Below are 12,657 nucleotides of genomic sequence, written 5' to 3'. Positions count from 1 at the left end.
CAGGTTTCTGGATTCCTTACGGATCTTTTTAACTTATCAATGAGTTCATGTGATATACCAGATGACTGGCGAAAGGCACGCATTGTTCCTATACATAAAAAAGGGAGTCGCCTATTAGTAACGAACTATCGCCCAGTTTCTATCACTAGTCAATGTTGTAAGATGTTGGAGCATGTTATAGCAAGTTACCTTCAGAAATTCCTTGCTGAACAAAACACACTTTCCCCTTACCAGCATGGTTTCAGAAAAGGCCTGTCTACTGTCACACAGTTGGTCTCAACAGTTCATGAATTTTTGAGTATTCTTGACACTTCTGGACAGTTAGATGTGTTGTTTTTAGATTTCTGTAAGGCCTTTGACAAAGTGCCTCATGGTAAATTATTGTTGAAGTTGCAGCGCCTTGGTCTTCCATCTGACATAATAGGATGGATTTATGCTTATCTTAAAGACAGACAACAATTTGTTCAAATTAAAAATTACTCATCCGGCATGCTTTCTGTTACCTCCGGAGTTCCCCAGGGAAGTGTTCTCGGACCATTGTTATTTTTACTTTATATAAATGACTTAGTAGATGTTTTACCAGGTGATGTTTCAATCAGGTTATTCGCAGACGATTGTGTTGTTTTTAAAAAGAACTCGAGCACGGAAGACCACACTTCTCTACAGGCTGCCTTGAATGCTATTGATCTTTGGTGTCAAGAGTGGGGCATGGAATTAAACGGGGAAAAAACTGTTCTGCTCCGCGTTACAAGAAAGAAACACCCCAGCATATTCACATACGAAATAGGCAAGACTGTGATCTCTGTAGTTGATAAATATAAGTATCTAGGAATAACCCTCACAAATAATCTATCATGGTCCATTCATATCACAGATATTTGTGCTTCCGCTTTTCAAAAATTATGCTTTTTGAAACGAAAGCTTGAAAATGCTCCCGTTAGAACAAAACTTTTAGCCTATAACACATGCATAAGATCGAGACTGGAATACGCGTCGGTGCTGTGGGATCCCTACACCAAAAAGGACATAGAAAAATTGGAACGCATTCAAAGAAAAGCTGTGAGGTTTATATTTGGAAAATATAGAAGACTAGATTCTCCTTCACTACTCATGCAACAACATAAAATTCCAACATTAGCAATACGCCGGAAAATAAATCGACTTCTGCTCCTTCATAAATTTTTGTCAAGTAAAGTCCCGTTTAAACTTCCAGACTGCATTCAGAAAGCTACCACCAGGCGAACAAGGCACACTACTCAATACACACTGGCTCCGATTTTTGCAAAAACCAATTCTTACCAGAACAGTTTTTTCCCCAAAACAGTGAATGAATGGAACAAACTACCACCGAGCATTTTTGAATCGAATAACTTTCTATCAGAACTGGAAAGTCTTTTTTTTTCCCAGCTAAAAGGCGCCTTGATTGCACTGTATTCTTGTACTGTACCATGTCATTTTCTCACTCTTTCTATATTAATGCCTCTTTACGTTGTACTTTTGTATCTTGGACTGATGTCCTTTTTCTTGTATAGTTTTGTTCCAAATTTTATTGTGGTCAAGTATTCATTTGTTGCCAGACTTACTGGTGTTGAATTTCTGGTCATTTTTCTTTTGTTTGTTTAGCCTTTTTACTTTGCATTCTTTGTAAAATGCCCCTCCTGCTAGGGCCAAAGCATTGGCCTGCAAAATGGTTAAATAATAAATAAATAAATAAAATTATTTGGAAATAATTGGCTCAAGGAAAACCTTTGGGGTTGATTTGAATACCCTCATAGACAACCTCAATAGATCTGTTGAACTAGAATAGGACATAACAGCATGGTTCCGGGCTAGTTGGTAATCCATTTAAACTAAGAAACAGCGCGACGAAACACGGACACACGAAAAAAACGACACACACGAGGACCATCGCAATCTTTTCAGGGTCCTGTTAACAGTTTTCTGAACGTTCGCTGCACTGGCACTTTCAGTGTTTTGAAACTCGTTGAAATGAAGAGAGGCCACCACCGTCTGGAAGACGTTGAAGTAACAAGCGTTAGCTGAATTATTTACTAGATGAGGAAAGCGAAGAAAGGCTCGTCTCGACAAACGGAATGTAATAAATACCCTCTGAAATGGGGTGGATTGACACCATGCTCGGCTACGCGTGCACGCACGCCGCCTAACGGAGCGATGGCCGCCCAGCGCCATCTATCAGAAAAATTGCGATGTACGTCTACCCGTTGTCGAGTTGCACACCCTCAAGATACATCCAATACTGAGTTTTCTTCGTTTGGGCGGTCAAGGTGGGCCTAGAATTCGACTTTCGGTGCGATATCGTAACGCTTCAATTTGTAGTTGCATCTATGCACTGTTTTTTCTATTATTTAATTGTTGTTTCATTTCGATACCACAACCAATAGGGTTTAATTTGCCTATCAAATTCGGTATACAACTGTCCCCGGATGGGTGTCCCTTGTGGTCGCAGTACAAATAGCGGAAGAATGTATGTGATTACATATCTGCTACGGGCCCGGTTTGGGCCTAAGATATTAAACTCCTTTTTGGAAATATGGAGGAGTGCTTGCAGCTTGCTTCACCTCCGCCTTAGGTTGGCCCAGTATTGCATTCCCTCCGGGATCGGCCCAGGGCATTATCGGCATTAGGGCATTGGATTCGAGAAACGAAACTATGACGCCATTCGTCCCCTGACGTCATACTCCCATAGTTCCACCTCTATCCAACATATTGGACCGGGACGTCATGACTGGCACGCGGCAGATGGTTGTTTCTACAATGCTGCAAGTCTCGATGCGAGATGCGCTGTTTTCTAGTTGCTGCCACAGATGGCGCTGTGATCTCCGGGTGGTCGCAGACCGCACGAAATCTCAAAACCTGATGAGTAGGAGCTAACGCTCTTAAAGTATTTGCTTTGGACTCAATGGAGTTTCGGCTGGTAATGTTGCAATTGATACTTCAACTCAAAAGCTTGTTCAGGTGACGTTCATTCGTTGTCTTCACTATTTTTCTCCACCAGATAAAATGCAGTACGCTACGAAATGGCGTCTTTTTTGCCTTTATATCTCGATTTATGAGCGAAGCCACGCCTTATGTCGACGGTTAGTTCCTGTTTCCATCGAAATACGATTTGTGCCAGGCGATCTGGACGTTACGCTAGTATTTCTCGGCAGAAAAAAACATCCGCAAGTAAATGCGATCTGCAATTTAACTTCCTGTTTGCCGTCGGTCTCTTGTTCATTTTATTGCTGATTGCATCATCCTAAAGATATGAAGTAATTAACTTAAAAAATAAAGAGAAAGACCGCTTGTGACATTGTCAGAACAGGGAAACGGGCAACAAGATGCGTGGTGTTGCCGCGATAAATCCAGACTCTGCCTCCACAAGCAGCCCATTTTTGCTCTCATCACGGAGTAAATGCATGCTGTACACTTTTATAAAGCGCTCTCTCGTTCGCGCGTCCCATTAAGAAAAATACTGTGGTGTTTACTGCCAGCATCTGCTTTAATGTTTGCAGCTTCAACCGCTCTGGAAGGTATTTATGCATCTGTGCGCGTAGGACGGTGACAGTTCTAGTATGGCGAAGATTAGTAAGGCTCAGATACATTCTGCTCTGTCTATGCGTGTATGTTATTCGTCATGTAGAACCACCTCGACTTCACGTATGCCCTCTAAATTCTCGATCGGTACCACTTCTTCCTCTCTGGATAAATACCTTATTTTTATGGGCAGCTAAGAAACCGAACCCATCGAAGACATAAGCTGTGTAGTCTCTTTTAGTCACGATATGAACATACTATGTTTTCCAAAACTGGACAGTTCCTCACAACGCAATTGAAAGTTAGAACAGCATAGTTGCGGTACGAACGAATCATCGTCGTCATCGGGCCAACTACGTCCCCTGCCGAGAAAAGGCCACGCCTATTGATATAGAGTTAATGGAGTCCTTTCTTAACAGATTTAATAACTGGCAAGGTGCCTTAAGCAAAAAAGTTTTTCCATTAAAGTTAAAGTGAAGGCAAACAGAAATTCGCCTGTATCTATAGTGTACGGCTGTTTAGTGACAGAGAGGTGCACTTACCAAAAACTTTCCTCTTACATGCCAAAAAATACCGATAAACGAAAGACAGGTGTCGTAATCATCTTCCGGCTTCGCAAGTAAAATGCACGCGCAGGCACTGATTTTTGGGCGCGGGTAATAGTGTCACGTAGTGGTGACCGCAGTCGAAGCAGCAATGAAGACGGACAAAAGGGTCGTCTAAAAGAAAACTGTTTATTGGGTTGACTTGCACCCAAAAGGGACTGAATCACTCGGCGGCGGCGAATCGACAAGCGTGCTCGGCGGTAGTCGAACAGAATGCCCGCCGCTGTCGTCCGTGCTCAATTTAAAGCTGGTAGCGAAGTTTCGAGATAAAGCGCGCAAAGTTACTAGAATATTCTGGAACAACGTAGAATCAACTCTGCCTGGCTGCGATCAATCGAGATAAATCTATTCGCGTGTTGCGTCGCAAACAAAGCGATAAAGTGGTGTGGCGGCAGATTTGAAAAACGAACAAACACTGCAAATATTCGCGGCATTCTTCCCCTGTCAAAGAAGCATCGACCCGATGCATTAAAACAAATAATGCGACTAGTAAGAGAAAAAAACGGATCTTGCGAAAATAGAGCATCGAAATGCAGCGGCCTTTACCTCGCATAATCCGGCTTCAGACGGACTACATGGACCACTTCTGGTCGTTCGCGGCGTCGCTAGGATGCAGTCATTGCGTCAGGGATTTCTTCATAACCCAGTCACCCAGCCGACGAAGAACCTTGAACGGACCCGAATAGCGGCGCAAAAGCTTTTCACTCAATCCACGGCGGCGAATGGGCGTCCACACCCAGACTTGGTCTCCTGGCTTGTATTCCGCGTTGCGTCTTCGTAGGTTGTAGCGTCTGGCGTCGGAGCGCTGCTGATTTTTGATCCGTAATCGGGCAAGCCTTCGAGCTTCTTCTGCGCGTTGAAGGTAGGCGGCAACGTCGACGTTCTCTTCTTCTGTAACGTTGGGGAGCATGGCGTCTAGCGTGGTCGTGGCATCCCTGCCATGGACGAGCCTAAAAGGCGTCATCTTGGTGGTCTCCTACACTGCGGTGTTGTAGGCGAAGACGACGTAAGGCAGGATGACATCCCAGGTTTTGTGTTCGGCATCGACATACATGACGAGCATATTGGCGATGGTTTTGTTTAGGCGCTCGGTCAGTCCGTTGGTCTGCGGATGGTATGCAGTGGTCCTCCGGTGGCTGGTTTGGCTGTAACGCAGGATGGTTTGCTTTAGTTCCGCCGTTAATGCTGTTCCTCTGTCCGTGATGAGCACATCGGGTGCGCTGTGTCGAATAAGAATGCGCTCCACGAAAAATTTGGCGACATCTGCTGCTATTCCGTTCGGCAGGGCTTTCGCCTCGGCGTAGCGGGTCAGGTAATCGGTCGCTATGATGATCCTCTTATTTCCAGATGTTGACGTTTGAAAAGGGCCAAGCAAGTCCATGCCGATCTGCAGATAGGGCCTTGAGGGAGGTTCAATGGGGTTTAGAAATCCTGCTGGTCGTGTGGGAGGGGTCTTTCGTCGCTGACAATCTCGGTAGGTTTTCACATAGTGTGCGACATCGGCAGACAGTCGGGGCCAGTAATACTTGTCTTGAATGCGGCGGAGGGTGCGAGTAAACCCGAGATGTCCAGCTGTCGGCTCGTCGTGTGAAGTCTGTAGAACGTCTTCGCGGAGACAAGCACGTACAACAACGAGGTAGGCTGTTTTGCTCGCTGCAAAGTTTTTCTTCACAAGGACCTCATTCTGCACACACAAGGAAGATAGTCCTCGCTTGAATGAAGCGAGGGATGAAGAAACCTTGCCTTCCAGGTACTCGATGAGGCGTTTAAGGTCGGGGTCCTAGCGTTGCTGCTGAGCAAAAGAGCTAGGGCTGATGAGTCCCAGGAAGGCGTCCTCATCGTCGTCCGGCGGCAGTGTATCTACAGGGGCTCGTGAGAGGCAATCGGCGTCAGAGTGCTTGCGTCCAGACTTGTAAACGACGGTGACGTCAAACTCCTGGAGACGCAGACTCCATCGAGCGAGTCCGCCAGAGGGATCCTTCAAATTTGCAAGCCAGCACAGCGCGTGGTGGTCGCTGACAACCTTGAACGGACGTCCGTACAGGTAGGGGCGGAATTTCGATGCAGCCCAGATGATGGCAAGGCACACCTTCTCAGTTGTCGAATAGTTAGCCTCGGCCTTGGAAAGGGAACGGCTAGCGTATGCGATGACTTTTTCCAGCCTGTCGCTTTTTTGAACGAGGACGGCGCCTAGGCCCATGCTGCTTGCGTCGGTATGAACTTCAGTATCGGCGTTTTGATCAAAATGGGCGAGGATCGGTGGGGACTGTAAACGACCCTGAAGTTCCTTGAAGGCTTCTGCTTGCGGCGCTTCCCATTTAAACGGCATGTCTGCCTTCGTCAGTTGCGTCAGGGTCTCGGCAATGCGCGAAAAGTATTTCACAAATCGTCGGTAATATGCGCACAGTCCGAGAAATCTGCGCACTGCTTTCTTATAGGCCGGCGGTGGAAACTGCAATAGCAGCTGTTTTCTGCGGGTCTGGGCGTACTCCCTTCTTGCTAACGATGTGGCCTAGAAACAGCAGCTCTTCGTAGGCAACGTGGCATTTCTCTGCTTTCAAGGTTAGACCATACGACTTGATGGCGTCTAGTACTGTTCGAACACTTTTGGGGTGCTCTTCAAAGTTTGAGGCGAACACAACGACACCATCTAAATATGCGATACAAATTTGCCACTTCAGGCCTGCCAGCACTGTATCCATTACTCGCTGAAACGTCGCTGGTGCGGAACAGAGACCAAATGGCATCACCTTCAACTCAAACAGCCCATCCGGAATGATGAATACTGTCTTCTCGCGATCTTTTTCGTCGACCTCAATTTGCCAGTATCAGCTCTTGAGGTCCATCGATGAGAAATATTTGGCGTTGCAGAGGCGGTTCAGTGTGTCATCGATGCGGGGGAGGGGGTAGACGTCCTTCTTGGTTATGTTGCTCAAGCGGCGCTAATCCACGCAGAATCGAAGTGCGCCGTCTTTCTTTCTCACTAGAACAACCAGTGCCGCCCATGGGCTGTTTGAAGGCTGGATGACGTCGTCGCGAAGCATTTCTTCGACTTGGTCCCGGATGGCTTGTCGTTCTCGAGGTGACACACGGTAGGGGCTTTGACGGAGAGGTCGGACGTGTTGGTCCGTTATAATGCGATGCTTGGCAAGCGGCGTTTGTCGCACGTTCGGCGATGTCAAAAACACTCACGGTAGCTTTGTAGCAGATATCGGATCTCGTCTTGTCTGTTCCGGGGCAGGGCTGGGTTGATGTCGAAAGTGCGCGAGTACTCTTGTTCACTCGTATCTTCTGCAGAGGGGTCGGAGAGGGCGAAGAAGTCTAGTACGTCGAATATTTCCTTGAAGAAAGCAATCGTCGTTCCTCTGTTAATGTGCCGTTATTCTTCGCTGAAGTTAGTCAGCAGTACTTCGGCCTGGCCATTGCGGAAATGTGCGATGCCTCTTGCGATGCTCATTCCTCGGTCTACAAGCAACTGCATGTTGCCCTCGATGATGGCTTCAGCGTTAATGGCTTTCGTGGCGCCTACGGTCACGGTAACACTTGAACGGGGTGGGACGCTCACTTCTTCCTCCAGGATACTCAGTGCAACGTGATTTTCTTGAGTTTTTATCGAAGCGATGGCTTCATCCGTCGAAAGCGTGATCAGCTTGGATCGCAGGTCGATGATCGCCTGATGCTCATTAAGGAAATTCATACCCAAGATCACTTCGCGGGAGCATTGCGGTTGCACAACAAAGGTCGCAGGATAGGTATGTCCTTTGACAGTCACTCGCGCTGTGCATCGTCCTGATGGCGTAATGAGGTGGCCCCCTGCGGTGCGAATTTGTGGGCCGTCCCAAGCCATTGTGGCTTTCCTCAGCTCTGCAGCGAATGTTTCATTCACAACCGAGTAATCGGCTCCTCTGTCGACTAGAGCGGTAACTTTCCGGCTGTCGATAGTCACTTCTAAGTCGGAGGTCCTGGCTCTTGCATTGCATGCCGCTCTCGGCGTCAGGTCATGACTTCGTCGCTTATGCGTGTCGCGGGTGGGGCGTGTGGTCAAAGCTCTCCTGGGTTGCGGAGCCGTTTTCAAGGCAGTTTGCGTCGTGGTCGGGGTTCTCATTGTGTGCGACGTCGGTGCAGCGAGTGTCGATTCTTCATGCGGCATCGCGGGTGCAACGTCTTCATGGGGCGTGTTCGGTGGAGGTTCTTCGGCGTTTCGCTCATGAGCAACCTCACCTCCAGAGGTTTCTGCCTTTAGTTTCCCTTACGGGGGCTGGGAGACCTTCCTCGTACCGCGGCTTCGTAGCTGCGGCGTGGCGACGCAAAGCGCGAGGTTGACGCCGATTGTGAGCACGAAAAGCGGTTCGGCGTAAACTCCTCTCGACGCAGGTACTCGTCGATTTCCTGCGGACGTTGTCCGAAGCGTGGTTGTGGGGCGTTAACGGCAAATCCTCGAAGACCTATACGTCGGTACGGGCAGTGACGAAGAATATGGCCGGCCTCACCGCAATGGAAGCACAACGGCCGGTTGTCAGAAGACCTCCAGGCGTCGCATTTCCTGGGGCTTCAGTGTCGGTCATAGCCTGGGCGGGCGGGCGCTAGGAGGCGGCGTTGTGGAACCAGTGGCTCATCTCGGGGAGGACGTGTGGGTTGTCGTTGGGGCTGAGCAGTCCTTACTGCAGCGGCGTAGGTCATGGCCTGGGGATCTGTGGCCGTCGGTGTGCCAAGTGCCTGTTGCACTTCTTCCCGCACCACATCCGTCAGAGTCGCTGCTTGTGGCTGTGGGGAGGATGGCAGCAATCGGCGTAGCTCCTCTCGGACGATTTCGCGGATAACTTCCCGCAAGCTGTCGCTGGTGGTGGCCGTCATGTCCGAACGGATTGCACAGGCAGTGGAAGGGCGATTGTACTGCCGAGCTCGGACGTCGAGATTCTTCTCAACCGTGCAGACTTCTTGCATGAATTCCTCGACTGGTTTTGGCGGCTGGCGGATGAGGCTGCCAGAGAGTTGTTCTTTTACGCCGCGCATTAAAAAATGAACTCTTTTTTCCTCGGTCATCTCGGGGTCGGCGCGGCGAAATAGGCGCTTCATCTCCTCGACGTAACCGCGGACGGGCTCATTCGAAAGCTGGATTCTGGACTCGAGGAGTCGTTCGGCTCTTTCTTTCCTCACGACATAGGTGAATATCTTCAGTAGTTCTCTCTTGAATAGCTCCCATATCGTTAGGGACAACTCGTAGTTTTCGTACCACGTGCGTGCGGAGCCATCCAATGAGAAAAACACGTGTCCAATTTTTGCCGCATCATCCCACTTGTTGAATGACGCCACGCGCTCAAATTGGTCCAACCATTCTTCAGGGTCTCCGCCTGGGATCCATTAAAAGTTGGCGGCACCCGCGGCTGCTGCATTATGATCGGTGTCGACATCTTCGGCGAGGTTGCGGTGCTCGTAGCAGCGTCTTTTCGCTGGCTGGTGCGGTCCGGCCGTTTCCCGAACTCAGGCTCCTCTTCCTGGAGACGTTGGCTGGCTCGCTGAGCTGCTGGCTCGTCCTCGCGTGCGAAGCGCTGAGGGCTGGCTTCTAGATGTCACGTAGTGGTGACGGCAGTCGAAGCAGCGATGAAGACGGACAAAAGGGTCTTCTAAAAGAAAACTGTTTATTGGGCTGACCTGCACCCAAAAGGGACTGAATCACTCGGCGGCGGCGAAGCGACAAGCGTGTTCGGCGGTCGTCGAACAGGACGCCTGCCGCTGTCAGCCGTGCTCAATTTTAAGCTGATAGCGAACTTTCGAGATAAAGCGTGCAAAGTTACTAGAACATTCCGGAACAACGTAGAATCAGCTCTGCCTGGCTGCGATCAATCGAAATAAATCTAATCGCGTCTTGCGTCGCAAACAAAGCGATAAAGTGGTGCGGCGGCAGATTTGAAAACGAACAAACACTGAAATATTCGCGGCAATGGAGTCTACGCTACACCTACATCCACATCAAAACGAAAACAGCCGTTCCTTTTCGGTGAGTTCGTCGCATGTTTGAGTGGACTATGGGGTGAATTTTTAAGTCCAATTTTCTTAGCGATAAATGCGTTTGTTCATTCTTCGCAAACGCCGACAAAGAAAGGGGCAAAGTATCTCTGTTTTTCAGGCAAGAATATTTGGATCAAGTTATTCTCATTGTCCGTTTAAATGATGCCACGTTCACTTTGTACTTGCGCTAGTGCGAATCCATCGCTTCTTAAGAGCCTCGGCGAGGCAGCAGTTCGAACACCGCTGTCTTGATTAGTTCCCGAGCAGCACAGGTAATCAGCCCAATATTGGAAGTATAATGTCAAATTCCGGTCTTAAGAAGGCCAGAGCAAAACCATCCAATTACTATGTTGGCCCGATTGCCTGTGCCGTATGGGGTGCGCTCTCAGATGTTTGGGACTCCGGGCCGAGGGCTACTAGTGTATTAATACTGGAGGTGGTGGCCAAGCACTGCACCCGGATGGCCAAATCCTGTTCTGGTGAAAGAGTGCTTCATCTTTGTTCTGTCTGTGAAGCTTTCTAATGATTTTACCATTCGCTAGCTCAGCGTTATTGGTCCCTGAAGAATCCGCACCATACATAGCGATGGCTGGGCCAAGACAACGTTTATTGCTTTTGAAGCGTGTTAATATGGGCGTTGTGCGAAACGGTTAGAGAAGGAGTGTGAGGAGGACAGCGGCGATAACAGTTGCCGTAAGTCTGAGTCACGACGTAATCTGGCGTGACGTCATTCCGATGTAGCATCTCATTCACCCTGCGGTACATAGCTGTCGGGGGGTTTTCGTGTCCGACTCGACCGGCGCAGTGCGAGCGTTGGGGTGCTTGGGGCAGCCTCGCGTATTCCTGGCCCCTGTCCCGGTGTCCCAACTACTTGGGGGCTGGCGGTTCCATCCTGGCGCTCAGTGTCATCAGAACCGTCGTCCAGGTCATGTTCCCCAACACGTGGCTTGATCTGGTCGGTGTGTCGACGAATGTTCTCTCCCTCTGGACCATCGGCGTTCACCATGCGAGTGCCGTCCGATGACGTGATTCGGGCTGGAATCCATGGATCGGCTCGCCCGAAGCTCTTTACCCAGACAGGTTCCCTCGGCCGCAACACACCAAGAACGTGGCGGTCAACTGGAGATTGCGAAGCGAGAGGCCCCGTTGGTGCCACTGCGTTGTCCAGTCTGGAACGGCGCTCATAGCCCATAAGGAGTTGCGCTGGGGTACTGCCCCCGGATTGCGGCGTCCTTCCGTACTTGTGCAGGATCCTTGCCAAGCGTGTTTTCAAAGACCCATGGACGTTCTTCTTCAAAAACACTTTAACAGTTCGCACGGTGCGTTCCGCGAGCCCGTTGGACTGCGGATGATACGGTGCAGTCCGGAGATGTGTAATGTTATTCAGCTTCATAAACTCCCGGAAGTCAGCACTTGTAAATTGCGGGCCATTATCAGAAACCAGCGTCCGGGGCAATCCCAACGTGCTGAACAAGGTGCGCAGGCTTATATGGTGGCGTGGGTTGTGGTGCTTTTCAGGGGTACGGCTTCGATCCATTTACTATGTGAATCCACAACGATCAGAAGCATGTGTCCATCAATCGGCCCGGCAAAGTCAATATGCAGCCTGGACCAACGCTCCCCCGTTTCTGGCCATGCGACCGGGGAGTTCTTGCGGGGCATAGGCGCTGCCTGTACGCATCTGGGACACGACTTAACCATGTTCTCAGTCTCGTTATCAATCCCGAGATACCACAGCAGGGAGCGGCCTAGCCGCTTCATTGAGCAAATTCTTTAATGGGAATTATTCAGTAGGTGTAACATTCCCGCTCTTGCGCTGTTACGCACGATTACGCGATGGCCCCTGTATAGAAGCCCATGGATCCACGTTGCAGCGACGAAGCGATGCAGCGATGGCGTAGAGGTAGAACATCCGCCTCGCGTGCAAGAGGACCGGGGTTCAAATCCTGGTGCCGCGCAATTCTCCACCGGGTTTAAAAAAAAAAATCCGCGTGTCGATGGAATTGCATAACCAGGCCTGGAGTGCGGCCTGATCTCGGTGACCAGAACCGACAACGCACTCTCTCACCAGAGCAGGATTTGGCCACCCTGGTGTAGTACTTGGCCACAACCTTCTATGATCAAGCCAATTAACCCTCGGCCCTCAGTCCCCAGCGGCTGCAGAGCAACTGACCACGGCGGCGGTCAGACCTGTGACGCAGCGGAGGGTGCTAAGAATCTCTGGCTCCGGACAGGCCGCCATTGGAATCTGAACCTGGCAACGTTTAACGCTAGAACTTTAGCCAGTGAGGCTAGCCTAGCAGTGCTGTTCGAGGAACTAGCGGGAATTAAATGGGATGTGATAGGGCTTAGCGAAGTTAGGAGGACAGGTGAGGCGTATACAGTACTGAAGGACCGACACATACTGTGCTATCGCTGGTTAGAGGATAGACGAGAACTAGGTGTGGGATTCCTCATTAATAAAAATATAGCTGGCAAAGTAGAGGAGCTCTACAGTATTAACGAG

The 12,657-nt window shown here is 49.6% G+C and overlaps 1 protein-coding gene and 1 pseudogene across 1 annotated transcript; one reads left to right on the top strand and one right to left on the bottom strand.

Annotated features, from left to right (window-relative positions):
• Positions 1–2,497: 2,497 nt before the first annotated feature.
• LOC144099610 (U2 spliceosomal RNA) lies at positions 2,498–2,633 on the top strand (annotated as a pseudogene).
• An 8,263-nt stretch (positions 2,634–10,896) lies between these two features.
• Positions 10,897–11,688, bottom strand: LOC144097845 (uncharacterized). The gene has a single exon (XM_077630460.1). It carries the CDS (start codon positions 11,686–11,688, stop codon positions 10,897–10,899), a length of 792 nt encoding a protein of 263 aa, XP_077486586.1.
• Between the last annotated feature and the right edge of the window lie 969 nt (positions 11,689–12,657).

This window comes from Amblyomma americanum, chromosome 7 (assembly GCF_052857255.1).
Source record: "Amblyomma americanum isolate KBUSLIRL-KWMA chromosome 7, ASM5285725v1, whole genome shotgun sequence".
NCBI classification, from domain to species: Eukaryota; Metazoa; Arthropoda; class Arachnida; order Ixodida; family Ixodidae; genus Amblyomma; species Amblyomma americanum.
Note: the sequence above shows the minus strand (reverse complement) of the source record. Positions and strands in the feature narration are given on the sequence as shown.